This window comes from Symphalangus syndactylus, chromosome 23, assembly GCF_028878055.3.
Source record: "Symphalangus syndactylus isolate Jambi chromosome 23, NHGRI_mSymSyn1-v2.1_pri, whole genome shotgun sequence".
NCBI lineage: Eukaryota > Metazoa > Chordata > Mammalia > Primates > Hylobatidae > Symphalangus > Symphalangus syndactylus.
In genome coordinates this window covers 28,349,338-28,369,607 of record NC_072445.2, presented here as the reverse complement: position 1 = coordinate 28,369,607, position 20,270 = coordinate 28,349,338, and the positions used below count along the sequence as shown (strand labels likewise).

The following is a 20,270-nucleotide window of genomic DNA, read 5'->3' as shown; positions in this document are numbered from 1 at the left end:
GGGTAACAAGAAGAAGGAAAGCAAGATTGGGATTATTATCAACAGAATTATGCTTATAACAACAGTTCCAATCCTGTGTATTTCCACTTTTGTTTCATTTTGTTAGTATCCCAAAAAGATTTCCTTTATTTTTACTTTTAAATCAACCAAAGGAAAACAGTCTAAAAATAATATTTAAAAATGTACTAAAGTTCTCAGAGGTTTCTTGTCTCCTCAGATAACATTCTACCGACTCTCTGGAGAACTCCTCTCATTCACATACTATCATCTATTCTGCCTGCTGAGTTGGCGAGAGACTACTCGGGATGATTTCTACCCAGACCAACACACTTAGGAGAGAAGGTCAAAATCAGGCTAGTCTGAAAGCCTGATAATTTCCTTGTCAGTCCCTATTGCAACTACAACTTCTTTGCTTTTGACTGCAAAGCCTTCCAGCCTATCTCACCTCACTCACTTTCTTCCCCTTTTATAAATGAAAATCAAGAGCAACTCCTAGCCTCCTCCATCTCCTGTCATTTTCAGCAGAGACTTCCTCCACACTGCCCTCTGCATGTGAAAAGTCTCCCAGCCTTCTACTCTTCATTCATCAAGGTACACTCTCCTTCCATTCACAATTTATTTCAAGTTATCCCTCCCTTCCAAAGCGTCTTTTCTGGAGGTATATTCACCAACTGCCCTAATACATTCCACCATCGCACTCACCATGTTGCCAACTCACCCCTTCCCCAACCCTCAGAAATTGTTTAGGGTGAGGGGGATGGGGGTCCAGGAAACCCATGTTTGCATACAGACCTAGACAGGGACAAATAGTCCAGCATTAAGCTTAGTCTCATCTTTGGGGAAAACAAAACAAAACAACAACAACAACAACAACAAACAGTTGATGTGAATAATTCCTGAGCCTGGCAACAAGCAGACTGAAAGAAATAAAAAACAATATTTGGCTGAATGGATGTATGAATGAATGGATGGATGGATGATTGAGATCTCTGTGGTACTTTTCTCCAATGCCCCTCCTTCTCCTTGCTCCGGGCATGGATGCTGTTTAATTCAGCTTCTATGAGTGAGTGCACTTCCCTGCTTTGCCTCCGTCTCCACTCCCTGCTGGTTCATTACCACCTCTTGAGTGGAGACTAAATCTCCTCGCCAAAGGGCAATACCAGCTAGCTCACAAATGCTTTGTGACTTCCAGAGCCACAGAGAGCTTGCTCCTTAGGGATGTAGCTTTGCATTCTGCAAGCTCTGCCTCGTCCCAACCCCCCTGAAACACCCAGCCACGTTACACAAAGGGATGACTGACTCCCCCACCCACACACACACACACACACTCAACAAAATCCACCTGGAGATCCCTGCCGCGGCCCCTCTCCCTGCGCTTGTAATCTAGGTGCTCGAAAAAGAAACGCGGTTTCCCCGTTATTCCTGCAACACAGGGAATAACCTTTCCAGGGCTCTGTCCTGGTTCGGAAAATCAGAAAACTTTTTATTATTATTATTATTTTATTAGAAAACCCCATCCGAGAGCAGCGACCTCTTTGTTTGCTTCCCAGGGGGAGGGAGGGGTCTCTTCAGAGCCTTCTCAGCCCGGGGAGGAGTGGGGGTGATAGCCCCTGGGAGGGCTGTCTGGGAGAACACTCACCCAGGACGTTCCCAATGAGAGCCACGACGAACACGATGATGTACCCGGCGATCAGGACCCACTCATATTCTTTCGGGTGCAGGTATTCCCTCCACAGGTACCGCAGGAATTCCTCGTCGTCATAGTCGGTGGGGTTTAAAAAGGGCTCTTGAGTTTCATTCAGCTCCGAAGCAGATGACCAGTTGCGACAAGGGGGGGAGTCCTCCAATTTGGTGCCGGACATCACGGGCTCAAGTCCGGTTCCGCTCAATGCTGCAAGCTCCTCTCTGCCTGCCCCATGAGCACTGGTGGTTTGCGGTGGGAAAGGCTGCGCGGAGAGGCGACAAGGGGCTCCCTAGCAGAAAATGACGTGAAAAGTTACTGAGCCAATGCCTCCGGAGTCTTCTGCCGGGCAACTTCTGCGGCGGCTTTGCTGTCTTTACAGGCGATGTTGCACCGGGAAGAGAGGCAGATGAGGAACTAGGGACCGGGCACTGGAGGCTGCAGCAATCACGCCAGGAGGAGAAAGCTACGTCCGGCTCAGCTGAAGCTCAATTACTCCTCATTCCAGCACTCAGTCCGCAGCCTATAGCCTCCTCCCGCTCGGAGGGAGAGCTGAAGCTGAAGAAAAAAAAAAAAAAGTAATGAAAACTAATTTAACCTGTGTTTTTGTTGGGGGGGCGGAGAGTTAAATCTCTCTCTTTTTCTACTTATTTTCTCTATTTTTACGTGCACTTGTTATAAACCATGCACAGACATGCATCAGTCTGTGGATATGACAAAAATGTCAACATACAGTTAATACAGAGCATGTTGATACATTTGTCTTTGTAAAGCAAATATAAAAGTAATAAGGAGGCGCCTCTGTGTTTCTCAAGCAGGACAATGAAAAAGTCATTCCAGGCAAATACTTTAACATTTAATATAAACTTATTTTAACATTTGACATTTGCCAACTTAGTACTTGCCGAGTCTTTAAGACATCTCCGTCTTTGCTTTCTCCTTAAAATTTGAGAATGAGACTGTTTTTAAATTGAAGGGTATATGTAGCTGGAATTTGTGTTTGCGATAGTTAAGTGTCATATGAAATACAGCAACAAATTCTTGAAGGACGCCAAGGATCATAAATATGATCACAGTTAATGTTGTCAAGCAAGACAGACCACCAATATACTAAACGATATTAAACATTCATTGTAGGATGTAGTAATCTAAGCAGAAGTGCTCTCTCTCGTAAATACCACATCCCATTGGGTCTTTCTTCCCATTGATTCAGGGCTGATGTCACCTGCCATTCTCTCATGCATTGGTTTTGTCTCTAATAATAAGTATTCTAGCATTTGTCAGAATGTGAATTCATGATCCTTTTATTCTTAATAAACATGGTAAAAATATTGCATTTGAGTAATTACAATCTTGCACTTGAGAAGAGCCTGAAAATCTTGTCTGAACTTCAGCTTAAGGGTAGAAGCCTCCTGATAACATTGATGAAATGTCCCCATCTGGCTTGAATGTGACCACCATAATTCACTACTTCCACCCTTATGGGAGTGCTCTAAAGGTGAGAAAACTGTTTCTTACATTAAACCAAGGTCTTAAGCCACGATTTGCCTTTTTGAGACTTTTACCTCTAATTCCTAGTTTGCATCTTGGTACTACACAGAATAAATCTTCCACATGACAATGCTTCACAGATTCAAAATAAACATCACAGCCCCAGCGCTCCTTATTATGCCCTCATGTTTCTTTTTTTAGTATTTTTCTTTTCAGTGTTGTTCAAGTGACAGTAGCTTCCAACTACATCTGTTTGGTCTTCCTTTAGACAATTGTCAATATCTTGCAAAATATTTAACTGGGAGGAAGTAACAATAATATGGTTTGAGTCTTGCCAGTGCAAAAAGTACATTATTCTTTGGATGCAACCAATTTTTATATGTAATTATTTTTTCAACACACACAAGACATTGGTGGTTTACACTGAGATTTAACTACCCCACCCCCTCCTCCAATCATAATTTTTCATATTTGTTTTGTACTTTATGGTTTATAAAATTATTTCATATGCATTTTTAAACCCCTGAGAGCTTAACTATTACTAACCCTCTTTAATAGATGAGGAAGCTGTTCCTGGGGAAATTAGATGATTTACGAAAGATCAATGGATTAATCAGCAGCAAAACCATCTGTTCTTTCTTCTATTTATAGAATACTTTTTGGGACCTAGTACTTCTGTTATTGTATAGATATCATGTTTTATGAGAAATACTGTTGTATTTCCCCAATCTGCACTAATTAAATTTCTTTTTAAGAGGAGGGCATCAATGGGCATTTTATTATTTTACCAAATATTTCCTGAGGGTTATTTTTCCACTCTTAGTGATACAAAGTTAAACGGGTTGCTGTTTCCATGCATTTTACTTTCTAGTTAAGTTAGATTAAAAAAACAAACTAACAAATACATAGGGAAAACATTAGGAAGAGATAGATGCTATAATGCAAACTAAACAGGATGAGGTGATGATGAGTAGAAAATCCCAAAGGTCACATTAGAAATGATTGGTCAAAAAGGCTCTGTTAAGAGATGATATATAAGAAAAAGACCCAATTGATATGTGCATATATTAATTTAATTCTGTTAATTTGAAGTTTAAACAGACCTTAAATTCTAATGCTATTATCCAAAACATTAGCCATTTCTCCAGACCTGTTGTCACCAGTAAATTTGACAAGCAGGCCTTCTGTGGCTTCGTTCAAGTTCATTGGTATAAATCTGTCAACTTTATACTCTGATACAATGTCTTCCTCTGATTTATTAATATCTGCATTTTACTCTTCCACGCACTATTCATCTCAAAGTGGGAAAGGTTGTTGCAACTTAAGTTCAGATCTCTATTCACTAACATCTGCAAATTCCTTGTCATTGACAATCTATAAATATGGACCCAGTCTGCTATTTCCTAAGTAGTCAGTGTCATTTCCTAAGTAGTCGGTGTCATTAGCTTTCATTTTGTGGCACTTCAACTTGTCTATACTTCAGTCTTCTCTTCGTAAATCTTCTACCTACAATTAATCATCACAGTAAATTGAAGTTATAAATAAGGAGAAATGAAAATATTTTCGAGATTTTATCCTGATACCTGCTTTATCTTATGACAAGCCGAATTTATCTTGATCCTACAAATATTCCATTTCCTTCTATCTATGATTTCTCTGGTGCTTTCTTCTAAATATGTGGTACTCCAATGTCATAAAATATTCACTTAAATCTTCAAATTATTACTTGTTTTCTTTTTTGCAAGTGCATCATAGATAATAAATATTATAATATTAATTTTTGATGTGAACATCTTCCTTAGATCTTTTGATATCTTTTGAAACATAAGAAAGGAATTTCTAGTTCTTAGGTATTACTCTTCTCTTCAATTCAAATATTTCTGCTGGATGTAGGGAAAAGGAATCAATCCATTTCACAAACACAAAAGGAAGCTCTAAATTTGTCCCGTGATATCCCCTTAAGGTTGTTAAAAGAATTAAATGAATTGATATTTTTAGACCAGTGCCTGATATAGAAAGTAATTGGAAAATGTTTGTTAAATGACATTTTAAAAATATGTGATATCCCTGGCCATCAGAGAAATGCAAATCAAAACCACAATGAGATACCATCTCACACCAGTTAGAATGGTGATCATTAAAAAGTCAGGAAACAACAGGTGCTGGAGAGGATGTGGAGAAATAGAAATACTCTTACACTGTTGGTGGGACTGTAAACTAGTTCAACCATTGTGGAAGACAGTGTGGCAATTCCTCAAGGATCTAGAACCAGAAATACCATTTGACCCAGCCATCCCATTACTGGGTATATACCCAAAGGACTATAAATCATGCTGCTATAAAGACACATGCACACGTATGTTTATTGCGGCACTATTCACAATAGCAAAGACTTGGAGCCAACCCAAATGTCCAACAACGATAGACTGGATTAAGAAAATGTGGCACATATACACCATGGAATACTATGCAGCCATAAAAAGGGATGAGTTCATGTCCTTTGCAGGGACATGGATGAAGCTGGAAACCATCATTCTCAGCAAACTATTGCAAGGACAAAAATCCAAACACCGTATGTTCTCACTCATAGGTGGGAACTGAACAATGAGAACACCTGGACACAGGAAGGGGAACATCACACACTGGGACCTGTCGTAGGGTGGGGGGATGGGGGAGGGACAGCATTAGGAGATATACCTAATGTAAATCACGAGTTAATGGGTGCAGCACACCAACATGGCGCATGTATACATACGTAACAAACCTGCACGTTGTGCACATGTACCCTAGAACTTAAAGTATAACAAAAATAAATAAATAAATAAATATGTGATATCCTATTGCAAATATTATTTGCTATACATATCAATTAGTCTGTGTTAATGATAGTTAACATCAATGTACATTTCAAAATAGCTAAAAGCGAGGACTTAACATGCTCCTAACACAGAGAAATAATACATACTTAAGGTAATGGATACTCTAAATACTCTGGCTTGACCATTACACATTCTATGCATGTAACAAAATATCACGTGTACCCTATAAATATATACAAATACTATGTATAAATAAAAGGTAAAAAAGAAATGTAGCTCACAACATTCCGAATAATTCTGTTTAAATACCTAGGTTAAATTTTTCTTGTCACTTATTTTAGCTCTTTCACTAACTGGAATATATCAAAAATGAGACGGAAAAATAAATCTCAACTCAGGTATTTTTTTTTTCTTGGTGGTTATAGGTAGGTTGTTTAGAGATCTCATATATGGGCTGTCCCAGATTTTATTTTCTTATTCCTGGTGAGAGATCATCTTTTTTGCAGGCACAACTTTCTATATGCATTTCAGTAAATGTATCTGAGTATCTATTGTGTGTCCAGGAGTTCGGCTAGGAGCTGGGGTATAAGGATTAATAAGACTAGTCAGCCTCAATGATCTCTCAGTCCATTGGTGACCTGGAAATGTTGCCATTATTAAGAAACTCTGTGAAGGTAGAGAGATGCAGAGTGGCATGGAAGCATGAAAGAAGTTGCTTTCTTTCCTTTGCTGTTGGAATGAAAATGAAATCAAGTCTAAGCACTGTTGGTAATGACGATACTGAGCTTATATATTCCCAAAATAAATGCATTAGCTTTGCAGGAAGTTATCTGACACCTCTAGGCTCCAAATACTACATTTTAAAAAACAATATGGTCTTCAGCTAAATTCTTCTAGAAAAGTCTCAAATCACAGGGAGTCTAGAAATGTATAAAAAGGGAAAAGGGGACTTACATAACATGTGTCACTGTATGCACTCTCGGTGGGCTACAGAGAATGAAATAACCTCATGCCCTAAAAGATTAGGCCATGAACAATCGAAGCTACTTGTCACAAATTACCACAAACATTTGTGTCTCTCTGTCTCTTTTTCCTCCAATCTTTCTATTACCTCCCATGCCCTGTTTTAATTATGTCTCTTTTCAGACAAGGTTCTCTTCATTCCATCTTGCCTCCTGTCCTGAATTATTAGATCTGATATTTTCCCCTTATGTTTTTTATTCAACAAATATATGCGAAGTTCCCATTATATTCCTCTGTTATGTTGAGCATAGATAAACATTCTTCCTGTCTTATTTAGTGTGTCGTGAAAAGCACAGAGTAGGGGGCAAATAATTTTGGTCAGTAAAGCAAATGCTCTAAGGTATACACCTAAAAAGGTCTGAAAATGCAATCAGAAGAGACCTCTATTTTCCCAAAGTGGCATCAATAAAACCACATGGAAAAGACATTGTTTAAGCTGAGAACTGAAGAATGAATGGTAACCAGATTGTGGGAAGTGGGAGAGGCAGTTGGTGCCAGACGGAAGTAAGTAACTTTTTGTGAGACAAGTAATGTTAGCACTCATTGAGAGATTACATGGGCCAAGCTCTGTGCCAAGTACATTACATACATCAACTCAATTGATCTTCACAACTCTAGGAGGAAGATTTTATGAATTATTCCAATTTTCCAGGTTAGACAACTTAGTGAGACACTATTTCTACGTAAAACCTAAAAAAAGAATCACCCAGGCATGGTGGCATGTGTCTGTGGTCCTAGCTCTCTGGGAGGCTCAAGTTGGAGAATCACTTAAACTCAGGAGGTTGAGGCTGCAGTGAGCTGTGGTCACGCCACTGCACTCCAGCCTGGACAACAGAATGAGACACTGTCTCAAAAAAATCATCTATTATTCCAATTTTCCAAATGAAGAAACTGACACACAAAGAAGTTGAGTAACTTACCCAAGGTCATATAGCTAGAAAGTGGTGGAGTGTTTAAGCAGAGTTGTCAGGGTCCAATTCCAGAAATACGCTTTTTGCTGTTACTCTATTCTGTTTCCACAGTAAAGAACCAAAATGTTTTCAATTTTCCAGCTGTGTCCTTTACTAATGATAGTTTTAATTCTTAACAAAAACATTTGTAAAATTATATAAATTTTGCATATTTAAAAAAATCCAGTTGTATGTTAAACAGTACTGAAAAGTAGAATTATGGGGGAACTTGTTATACTCTTCAAGATGACATCTCCCTCAAAGAGAATCAATCTCCTTCTCTATTCTCTGAGATAAAGATATTTGTTTTTCTCCTAAGGGCATAAATATTTTCTCATTCATCTTTGTATCCCCAAACTTAGCACCCACTTTGCATTTAGCTGTTGGCCAATCACTACTTGTTGATCAGGCCTGAACTCAATTGAAGGGAGGAATTCCTTCTTCAAACAGTGAATATTTTGTGACAAATATACATATGTGTCACCTTTGTTTATGTAACACCAAGGAAATTCCTGGATATGTATATTCTAGCCTATTACTAAATCTTTAGACTGGAGATGGATTAGCAATCTTTATGTATGGTGTACTATTTTATTAATTCACTTCCTCTTTCCATATTCTAAAAATTCTCTTTCTTTTCAAAATAATAAATGGTTAAAATGCAAAAATAATAATAGAGGGCAGAAAAAGAGTGGGTTCAAGTCTTGCAGTACAAACTATAACTTTGGGGGTACTTGCCCATTCCAGTCACCCTGCTAGAAATTATCCATTATCATCAGGTGCTCTGAAGGGTGGGATCTGGGGAAGGAAAGAGTAGGAGCAAAATATGTGTATTTTCAAACATCAGTCCCAGGGTCACATGAGAGTTTTCTACAATCTTGGGTTTGAGTTCATTGAAATACTTCTGTGTTCTTTCAATACATGTTATTTCTTCTGGATCTCAGTTCTCTGGGCTTCTATTCCTTGAAAATAATATATTTGTCTGAGTTAGAGGAAATTTACTTTTAGGTGAACAGCAGGTGATGCATGTAACCATTAAGGCACGTGTTCTGATTTTCCACATTAAAAAAAATGATCCATTGTGTTGCGAAATTCATCTTAATTCTATTTTAATAAATATACATACAATGAACTCCATATAGTTATGGTGAAGGAGGTTTGCATATTGGACTCCAATGTTAAAAGCAACGTGACATGCTTTTACTCCAATACAAATGCAATCGCTAAACTGCACTGAGTAGCACTGTGGAAGCGATCCCACCTTGTGTGGAAATTTCTTTTTGTTATTGATAAGATTTTTTTCTTTTCTAATTGAGATAAAATTCACATAACATAACAGTAATGTTTTAACCATTTTGAGAGGTATCATTTAATATTTTACAGTATATTCACAATGTTTTGTCACCATCAGCACTACTAATTCCAGAAACCTCCTAACTACTCATTTTCCTCTCCTCCCACATGCTGGCAAACACTCATCAAGTTTCTTCTTCAGTGGATCTGACAATTCTGGAAATTTCCTTTAAATTGAATCATAACATGTTGAGTTTTGTATCTGATGTCTTTCACTTAGCCTAATATTTTCAAGGTTCTTCCACGTTTTAGTGTCTATCAGTATTTTATTATTTTTGTAGCTGAATAGTATTTAATTATATGGATATACCACATTTTATCTATTCAGCAGTTGATGAATATTTGGATTGTTTCCATTTTTTGCCAATTATATATAATGCTGATCTGACTGTTCTTGTACAAGTTTTTGTGTGTACTTATGTTTTAGATGCTCTTGGGTACATGCCTGGGAGTTGAATTATTTCATACAGTAAAACTCTATGTTGAACTGTTTAAGGAATTGACAAACTGTTTTCCACAATGGCAAGATTCTTTTACATTACCACTGGCAATGCATGAAGGTTTCAAGGTTTCCACATTCTTATCAACACGAGTTATTTTCCACTTTAATAAATTTAATGGGTGGAAAGTGATACTTCATTTTGTATGCGCGTTGTGTGTGTTTTAAGTCCCTTAACAAAGAAAAGCCCAGAACTGGATGGCTTTATGGCTGAATTCTACCAAACTTATGAAAAAAACTAACAACAATTCTCAAACTATTCCAAAACACTAAAGAAGAATTGTTTTGGACTTCCTGACACGCTCAACAAGAACAGCATTACCCTGATACCAAAATCAGATTAGAATACAACACAAAAAGAGAAAACTACAGGCCAATATCCTTGATGATTATAGATGCAGAAATCCTCAACAAAATATCAGCAAAGTTAATCCAAAAAACATCAAAAAGAAAATACACCATGATCAAGTGGGATTTATCCCAGGGGTGGAAGGGTGATTCAATATATGCAAATCAATAAATGTGGTACATCATATCAACAAAATAAAGGACGAAAACCATATGATCATCGCAAAAGACACAGAAAAGGCATTTGACAAGATGTAACATCTCTTCATGATAAAAACTCTCAAAAAATTAGGCATAGAGGGAATCTAACTTAATAAAGTCTATATATGACAAATCCATGGCTAATATCATTGTGATATTAATCTGTATTTGCCTCCTGAGTAAAGATGATGAGCATCTTTTGATGAACTTGTTGGTCATTTGTGTATCTACTTTGGAGAAATAATAGCTATTCAAATTAGTTGCCTTTTTTTTTTAGATTGGGTTATTCATCTCTTTATAGTTGAGGTGTATGAGTTTATATATATATATATTCTGTATACTAGTCCCTTAACAAATACATGATTTCCAAACATGTTCTCCTATTTTGTAGGTTTTCTTTTCATACTCTTGATAGTATCCTATGATGCAAAAAAGTTTTAAATTTTGATAAGATCCAATTTATTCATGTTTTCTTTTGTTGCTTTTACCATATTTTATCATATTTAAGAAACCATTGACTAATCAAAGGTCAATTTACAAAATTGACCTTCGTAATTTTGTACAAAAAAACACATGTAAATACAAAAATTTACATGTGTTTCTTTCTAAGAGTTTCATAGTTTTAGCTCTTATACTTCGGTCTTTAATGTATTTTGGGGTTTTATGTACATGACACAAGAAAGGTTTCCAAATTCATTTTTTGCATATCCAATTGTCCGAACACTTCTATTGAAAGGACTTTACTTTTCACATTGAATGAGAGTTCGATTATTAAATGTCTTGAGGTAGTCTTCTTTGGATTAAATCTGAATGGTGTTCCATAACCTTGTATTTGAATAGTGATACTCTATTGTTATCCCTTTGAATAAACTTTCTACCCTGTCTCTCTCTCTCTTTCTGTCTCCTTCCTATTTAAGGCCAGTAACTCTTAGATTTATGCTTTTGAGGCTATTTTCTACATCCTGTAGGTATGCTTCATTGTTTTTAATTTTTTTCTTTTGTCTCCTCTGACTGTATATTTTTAAATAGAGTGTTTTCAAGTTTACTAATTCTTTCTTCTGCAGGATCAATTCTGCTGGTAAGATGCATGCTTTTGTATATCAATTGAATTTTTCAGCTCCAGAATTTCTGCATGAATTTTGAAAAAATTATTTCATCTTCTTTTTCGAATTTATCTGATAGAAGTCTGAATTCCTTTACTATGTCATCTTGAATTTTGTTGAGTTTCCTCAAAACAGCTATTTTGAATTCTCCATCTGAGAGGTCACATATTTCTGTCACTCCAGGATTGGTCTCCAGTGACTTATATAGTTCTTTGGTGAGGTCACGTTTTCATAAATGGTCTTTTTTTTTTTAATACTTTAAATAATGGGATACATGTGCAGAACGTGCAGGTTTGTTATGTAGTTATACACGTGCCACGGTGGTTTGCTGCCCCATCAACCCGTCACCTACAATAGGTATTTCTCCTAATGTTATCCCTCCCCTAGCCCCCCACTGCCCAACAGGCCCTGGTGTGTGATGTTCCCCTCCCTGTGTCCATGTGTTCTCATTGTTTAGCTCCCACTTATGAGTGAGAACATGTGGTGTTTGGTTTTCTGATCTTGTGATAGTTTGCTGAGAATGATGGTTTCCAGCTTCATTCATGTCACTGCAAAGGACATGAATTCATCCTTTTTTATGGCTGCATAGTTTTTCACGGTGTATATATGCCACATTTTCTTAAACTGGTCTATCTTTGATGGACATTTGGGTTGGTTCCAAGTCTTTGCTATTGTGATTAGTGCCACAATAAACATACATGTGCATATGTCTTTATCATAGAATGATTTATAATCCTTTGGGTATATGCCCAGTAATGGGATTGCTAGGTCAAATGGTATTTCTGGTTCTAGATCCTTGAGGAATCACCACACTGTCTTCCACAATGGTTGAACTAATTTATACTCCCACCAACAGTGTAAAAGGGTTCCTATTTCTCCACATCCTCTCCAGCATCTGTTGTTTCCTGACTTTTTAATGATTGCCATTCTAACTGGAGTGAGATGGTATCTCACTGTGGTTTTTATTTGCATTTCTCTAATGACCAGTGATGATAAGCTTTTTTTTGTATGTTTCTTGGCCACGTAAATGTCTTCTTTTGAGAGGTGTCTGTTCACATCCTTCACCCGCTTTTTGATGGGGTTGTTTTTTTCTTGTTAATTTGTTTAAGTTTCTTGTAGATTCTGGATATTAGCCCTTTATCAGATGGACAGATTGCAAAAATTTTCTCCTATTTTGTAGGATGCCTGTTCACTCTGATGATAGTTTCTTTTGCTGTGCTGAAGCTCTTTAGTTTAATTAGATCCCATTTGTCAATTTGGGATTTTCTTGCCATTGCTTTTGGTGTTTTAGACATGATGTCTTTGCCCATGCCTATGGCCTGAATGGTATTTCCTAGGTTTTCTTCTAGGGTTCTTATGGTTTTAGGTCTTACGTTTAAGTCTTTAATCCATCTTGAGTTAATTTTTGTATAAGGTGTAAGGGAGGAGTCCCGTTTCAGTTTTCTGCATATGGCTAGCCAGTTTTCCCAACAACATTTATTAAATAGGAAATCCTTTCCCCATTGCTTGTTTTTGTCAGGTTTGTCAAAAATCAGAGAGTTGTAGATGTCTGGGGTTATTTCTGAGGCCTCTGTTCTGTTCCATTGGTCTATATATCTGTTTTCGTACCAATACCATGCTGTTTTGGTTACTGTAGGCTTGTAGTATAATTTGAAGTTAGGTAGCATGATGCCTCCAGCTATGTTCTTTTCACTTAGGAATGTTTTGGCTATATGGGCTCTTTTTTAGTTCCATAAGAAATTTAAGGTAGTTTTGTTTTTGTTTTTATTTTTGTTTTTTGAGATGGAGTCTCGCTCTGTCACACAGGTTGGAGTGCAGTGACAGAATCTCAGCTCATTGCAAGCTCCGCCTCCTGGGTTCAGGCCATTCTCCTGCCTCAGCCTCTCTGAGTAGCTGGGACTACAGGTGCCCGCCACCATGCCCGGCTAATTTTTTGTATTTTTAGTAGAGACGGGGTTTCACCATGGTCTCAATCTCCTGACCTCGTGATCTGCCTGCCTCGGCCTCCCAAAGTGCTGGGATTACAAGTGTTAGCCACCGTGCCCGGCCAGTTTTTTACTAATTCTGTGAAGAAATTCAGTGGTAGCTTGATGTACATAGCATTGAATCTATAAATTACTTTGGGCAGTATGGCCGTTGTCATGATATTGATTCTTCCTATCCATGAGGATGGAATGTTTTTGCATTTGTTTGTATCCTCTCTTATTTCCTTAGCAGTGGCTGGTAGTTCTCCTTGAAGAGGTCCTTCACATACATCCCTTGGAAGTTGTATTCCTAGGTATTTTGAATGGGAGTTCACTCATGATTTGGCTCTCTGTTTGTCTATTATTAGTGTTTAGAAATGCTTGTGATTTTTGCACATTGATTTTGTATCCTGAGACTTTGCTGAAGTTGCTTATCAGCTTAAGGAGATTTTGGGCTGAGACAATGGGGTTTTCTAAATATACAATTATGTCATTGGCAAACAGAGACAATCTGACTTCCTCTCTTCCTATTTGAATACCTTCTATTTCTTTCTCTTGCCTGATTGCCCTGGCCAGAACTTCCAACTATGTTGAATAGGAATGGTGAGAGAGGGCATTGTTGTCTTGTGCCAGTTTTCAAAGGGAATGCTTTCAGCTTTTGCCCATTCAGTATGATATTGGATATGGGTTTGTCATAAATAGCTCTTATTGTTTTAAAATACATTGCATGGATACCTAGCTTATTGAGAGTTTTTAGCATGAAGGGCTGTTGAATTTTGTCAAAGGCCTTTTCTGCATCTATTGAGATAATCATGTGGGTTTTGTCATTGGTTCTGTTTTTGTGATGTATTACATTTATTGATTTGTGTATGTTGAACCAGCCTTGCATCCCAGGTATGAAGCCAACTTGATCGTGGTGGATAAGCTTTTTGATGCGCTGCTGGATTTGGTTTGCCAGTATTTTATTGAGGATTTTTGCATCGGTGTTAATCAGGGACATATTAGCCTGAAATTTTCTTTTTTCTGTGTATGTCTCTGCCAGGTTTTGGTGTCAGGATGATGCTGGCCTCATAAAATGAGTTAGGGAGGAGTCTCTCTTTTTCTATTGTTTGGAATAGTTTCAGAAGGAATGGTACCAGCTCCAGTTTGTACCTCTGGTAGAATTCAGCTGTGAATCCATCTGGTCCTGGGCTTTTTTTCGTTGGAACGCTATTAATTACTGCCTCAATTTCAGGACTTGTTATTGGTCTGTTCAGGGATTTGACTTCTTCCTGGTTTAGTCTTGGGAGGGTGTATGTGTCCAGGAATTTATCCATTTCTTCTAGGTTTTCTAGTTCATTTGCATAGAGGTGTCTATAGTATTCTCTGATGGTAGTTTGTATTTCTGTGGGATCAGTGGTGATCTCCCCTTTATCATTTTTTATTGTGTCTATATGATTCTTCTCTCTTTTCTTCTTTATTTAGTCTGGCTAGTGATCTATCTATTTGGTCAATCTTTAAAAAAAAAACAGCTCTTGGATTCACTGATTTATGAAGGGTTTTTCGTGTCTCTCCCTCCTTAGTTCTGCTCTCGTCTTAGTTATTTCTTGTCTTCTGCTAGCTTTTGAATTTGTTTGCCTTTGCTTCTCTAGCTCTTTTCATTGTGATGTTAGGGTGTTGATTTTAGATCTTTCCCACTTTCTTGTGTGGGCATTTAGTGCTATGAATTTCCCTCTAAACACTGCTTCAGCTGTGTCCCAGAGATTCTGGTATGTTGTGTCTTTGTTCTCTTTGGTTTCAAGTAACTTATTTATTTCTGCCTTAATTTCATTATTTACCCAGTAGTCATTCAGCAGCAGGTTGTTCAGTTTCCATGTAGTTGTGCGGTTTTGAGCGAGTTTCTTATTCCAGAGTTCTTATTTGATTGCACTGTGGTCTGAGAGACTGTTTGTTACGATATTAGTTCTTTTGCATTTGATGAGGAGTCTTTTACTTCCAATTATGTGGTCAATTTTAAAATAAGTGCAATGTAGTGCTGAGAAGAATGTATATTCTATCGATTTGGGCTGGAGAGTTCTAGAGATGTCTATTAGGCCTGCTTGGTCCAGAGCTGTGTTCAAATCCTGAATATCCTTGTTAATTTTCTGTCTCATTGATCTGTCTAATATTGACAGTGGGGTGTTAAAGTCTCCCAATATTATTATGTGGGAGTCTAAGTCGCTATAGGTCTCTAAGAACTTGCTTGATGAATTTGTGTGCTCCTGAATTGGGTGCATATAAATTTAGGGTAGCTAGCTGTTCTTGTTGCATTGATCCCTTTTTCATTACGTAATGCCCTTTGTTGTCTCTTTTGATCTTTGTTGGTTTAAAATCTACTTTATCAGAGACTAGGATTGCAACCTCCGCTTTATTTTGCTTTCCATTTGCTTAGTAAATATTCCTCCATCCCTTTATTTTGAGCCTATGTGTGTGTTTGCACGTGAATTGGACTCCTGAATACAGCACACTGATGGATCTTGACTCTCTATCCAATTTGCCAGTCTGTGTCTCTTAATTGGGGCAGTTAGCCTATTACATTTAAGGTTAATATTGTTATGTGTGAATTTGATCCTGTCATTATAATGCTAGCTGGTTATTTTGCCCATTAGTTGATGCAGTTTCTTCATAGTGTTGATGGTCTTTACAATTTGGTATGTTTTTGCAGTGGCTGATACTGGTTTTTCCTTTTCATGTTTAGTGCTTCCTTCAGGAGCTCTTGTAAGGCAGGCCTAGTGGTGACAAAATTTCTCAGCATTTGCTTGTCTGTAAAGGATTTTATTTCTCCTTCACTATGAAGCACAGTTTGGCTGGATATGAAATTCTGGGTTGAAAATTCTTTTCTTAAAGAATGTTGAATATTGGCCTTCACTGTCTTCTGGCTTGTAGGGTTTCTGCAGGGAGATCCACTGTTAGTCTGATGGGCTTCCCTTTGTGGGTAACCCTACCTTTCTCTCTGGCTGCCCTTAACTTTTTTCCTTTATTTCAACCTTGGTGCATCTGACAATTATGTGTCTTGGGGTTGTTTTTCTTGAGGAGTATCTTTGTGATGTTCTCTGTATTTCCTGAATTTAAATGTTGGCCTGTCTTGCTAGGTTGGGGAAGTTCTCCTGGATAATATCCTGAAGGATGTTTTCCAACTTGGTTCCATTCTCCCCATCACTTTCAGGTACACCAATCAAATGTAGGTTTAGTCTTTTCACATATTCCCATATTTCTTGGAGACTTTGTTCATTCCTTTTTATTCTTTTTTCTCTAATCTAGTCTTCACACTTTATTCATTAAGTTGATCTTCAATCTCTGATATTCTTTTCTTTGCTTGATCGATTTGGATATTGATACTTGTGTATGCTTCACAAAGTTCTCGTGCTGTGGTTTTCAGCTCCATCAGGTCATTTATATTCTTCTCTAAACTGGTTATTCTAGTTAGTAATTATTCTAACCATTTTTCAAGGTTCTTAGCTTCCTTGCATTGGGTTAGAACATGCTCCTTTAGCTCAGAGGAGTTTATTACCCACCTTTTGAAGCCTACTTCTGTCAGTTCATCAAACTCATTCTCTGTCTAGTTTTGTCCCCTTGCTGGTGAGGAATTGTGATTCTTTGGAGAAGAGTTATTCTGCTTTTTGGAATTTTCAGCCTTTTTGTGCTGGTTTTTCCCCATCTTTGTGGATTTATCTACCTTTGGTCTTTGATGTTGGTGACCTTCAGATGGGGTTTTTGTGTGGATGTGCTGTTTTTTTTTTTTTGATGTTGATCCCATTCCTTTCTGTTTGTTAATTTTCCTTCTTACACTCAGGCCCCTCTGCTGAAGGTCTGCTGGAGTTTGCTGGAGGTCCATGTCAGACCCTATTTGCCTGGGTATCACCAGTGGAGGCTGCAGAACTGCAAAGATTGCTGCCTGCTCCTTCCTCTCAAAGCTTTGTCCCAGAAGGGTGCCTGCCAGATGCCAGCCAGAGCTCTCCTGTATGAGATGTCTGTCGACCCTTGCTGTGTGGTGTCTCCCAGTCAGGTGACAGAGGGGTCAGAGACCCACTTGAGGAGGCAGTCTGCCCCTTGGCAGAGCTCTAGCGCTATGCTGGGAGATCCACTGCTCTCTTCAGAGCTGGAATGCAGGAATATTTAAGTCTGCTGAAGCTGCACCCACAGCTGCCCCTTCCCCCAGGTGCCCTGTCCCAGGGAGATGAGAGTTTGATCTATAAGCCCCTTACCACAGCTGCTGCCTTTCTTTCAGAGATGCCCTGCCCAGACAGGAGGAATCTAGAGAGGCATTCTGGCTATAGTGGCTTTGCCGAACTGTCGAGGGCTCCACCTAGTTTAACTTCCCAGTGACTTTGTTTACACTGTGAGGGGAAAACTGCTTACTCAAACCTCAGTAATGGTGGACGTCCCTCTCTCCACCAAGCTCAAGCATCCCAGGTTGACTTCAGACTGCTGTGCTGGCAGTGGAATTTCAAGCCAGTGGATCTTAGCTTACTAGCCTCCATGGGGGTGGGATCCACCGAGCTAGACCACTTGGTTCCCTGGCTTCAGCCCCCTTTCCAGGGGAGTGAATGGTTCTGTCTCACTGGCATTTCAGGCACCACTGGGGTATGAAAAATAACTCCTACAGCTAGCTCAGTGTCTGCCCAAAGATCCACCCAGTTTTGTACTTGAAACCCAAGGCCCTGGTGGTGTAGGCACCCAAGGGAATCTCCTGGTCTGTGGGTTGTGAAGACCAAAGGAAAAGCATAGTATCTGGACCAGAATCCACCATCCCTCATGGCAGTCCCTCACAAATTCCGTTGGCTAGGGGAGGGAGTTCCCCATCCCCTTGTGCTTCCCCAGTGAGGGGACACCCCACCCTGCTTCGGCTCACCCTCTGTGGGCTGCACTCACTATCTAACGAGTCCCAATGAGAGGAGCTAGGTACCTCAGTTGGAAATGCAGAAACCACCGCCTTCTGCATTGATCTCACTGGGAGCTGCAGACCGGAGCTGTTCCTATTCAGCCATCTTGCCAGCCACCTCCTGGATGGTCTTGATGCTTGTGGATGTTCATCAGTTTCTGGGCATTGAGGAGTTAGGTATTTATTGTAGTCCTCACAGTCCAAACTTGTTTGTGCCTATCTTTCTTGGAAAGTTTTTCAGGTATCAAATGGGACTTGAGTGTTATAATCTAAGTTTTTGATCATTGCAGCCATATCTGCACTGGGGAAACCTGAAAACCAATAATGCTTTGGCTGTTGCAGACTCTTAGAGGTCTTGGATAAGATCTGGAAGAATTCCTTGTATTACCAATGGAGACTTTTATTCTCTTCCCTTACTTTCTCCCAAACAGAGTCTCTCTCTCTTTGCTGGCTGCCTGGAACTTAAGGAGGGGTGACACAAGCACCCATGTGGTTACCACCCTTGGGTTGTGCTGGGTCAAACCAGAAGCCAACATAGCACTGGGTCATGCCTGATGCCCATGGTAACTGCTATCTGGCTACCACCTGTGTTCCCTGAAGGCCCTAGGCCTGTACAATCAGCAGGTGGTAAAGCCAGTCAGACTTGTGTCCTTCCCTTCAGGGCAACAAGTTCTCCCTGGTCCTGAGTGGATCCAGAGATGCCATCCAAGAGCCAGGATCTGGAGTCAGAAAACTGCAATGTGCTTAGATTATCTTTAATTATTTTTAATGACTTTTTTTTTTTATTTTTCAGCACATAAAACTTGTACATTCTTGGTAAATTCCTTCCTAAGCTTTCCATGCATTTTTGATGCTCTTGTAAGTGGAATTGTTTTGTTATTTTCATTTTTAGACTAATTTGCTAGTGTATAGAAATACAAGTGTATTTTGAGAATTGATACTGTATTCTGCAACTTTGCAGAACCCATTTATTAACTCTGGTAGTTGTGAGTGTGTATGTAATCTCTAGGCGTTCTCCATGTATAAGATTATGTCATCTGCCAGAGATAATTTTACTTCCTTTCTAATCTAAATGCCTTTTTTAAATGATTAATTGACTAGAACTATCTTTCCAATGTTGAATAGAATTAGTAGACCTCCTTGTCTTTTTCTGATCTTAGGGGGAAATATTCAGAGATTTTAGTCTTCCACCATTAAATATGATGTTAGCTGTGGTTTTGTGGTAGATATTCTTTGTAAAGTTGAGGAAGTTCCCTTCTATTCCTAGTCTGTTGAATGCTTTTATATTGAAAACATGTTGGATCTTGTCATTTTTTGTATATCTAGTAAGATAATTATGTTTTTTAATTACTATTATTTATTGCACTGGTTGATTTTCATTAAGTTTAGCCAACTTTATATCCCAGGAATAAATCCCATTTGTCCATGGTGTATAGTCCTTTAAAAATACTGCTGGATTCGATTTGCTATTAATGTTTTGAAAATTTTTGCATCAACATCCATAAGTTATATCGATCTGGTGTGCGTGTGTGTGTGTGTGTGTGTCTCAGAGAGAGAGGAAGAGAGAGTGAGAGACAGTTGTCTTGCTTTAGTATAAGAGTAATACTGGCCTCATAGAGAAACTCTAGTTTTAATTCCAGTTTTACTATTGTTTAAAGCTGGAATAGTTGCTTGATAATTTAGAGTTTTAGATTCCTCATGTCTGGATTAACAGTAACTCCACAGAAATTGTTGTGATAATTAAATAAGATTATTATGTGTTCTTTATAAGTTTTAAATTTCAGTATTTATCAGATTATGAGAAGAATTGGTGTGAGTGGTAGGAGTAAAAGCAGCAAGCGGAAAATGTAATTAGAAATGGCTGTACCTTAACTAGGATTATTATGCTTAATTTCTCTTGGTCTCCATCGCAGCATCTTTAAAATGAGCCACAACAAT

The 20,270-nt window shown here is 38.5% G+C and overlaps 1 protein-coding gene across 1 annotated transcript in view; it reads right to left on the bottom strand.

The window, feature by feature from the left end:
• HCRTR2 (hypocretin receptor 2) overlaps positions 1-20,270 on the bottom strand; it is a 259,297-nt gene that overhangs the window by 118,691 nt on the left and 120,336 nt on the right. The window contains exon 2 of the mRNA XM_055264032.2: positions 1,640-2,239. Within this exon, the coding sequence (XP_055120007.1) occupies positions 1,640-1,862 (223 nt within the window). The 5' untranslated portion in view covers positions 1,863-2,239. The remainder of the gene's footprint in view (positions 1-1,639; positions 2,240-20,270) is intronic.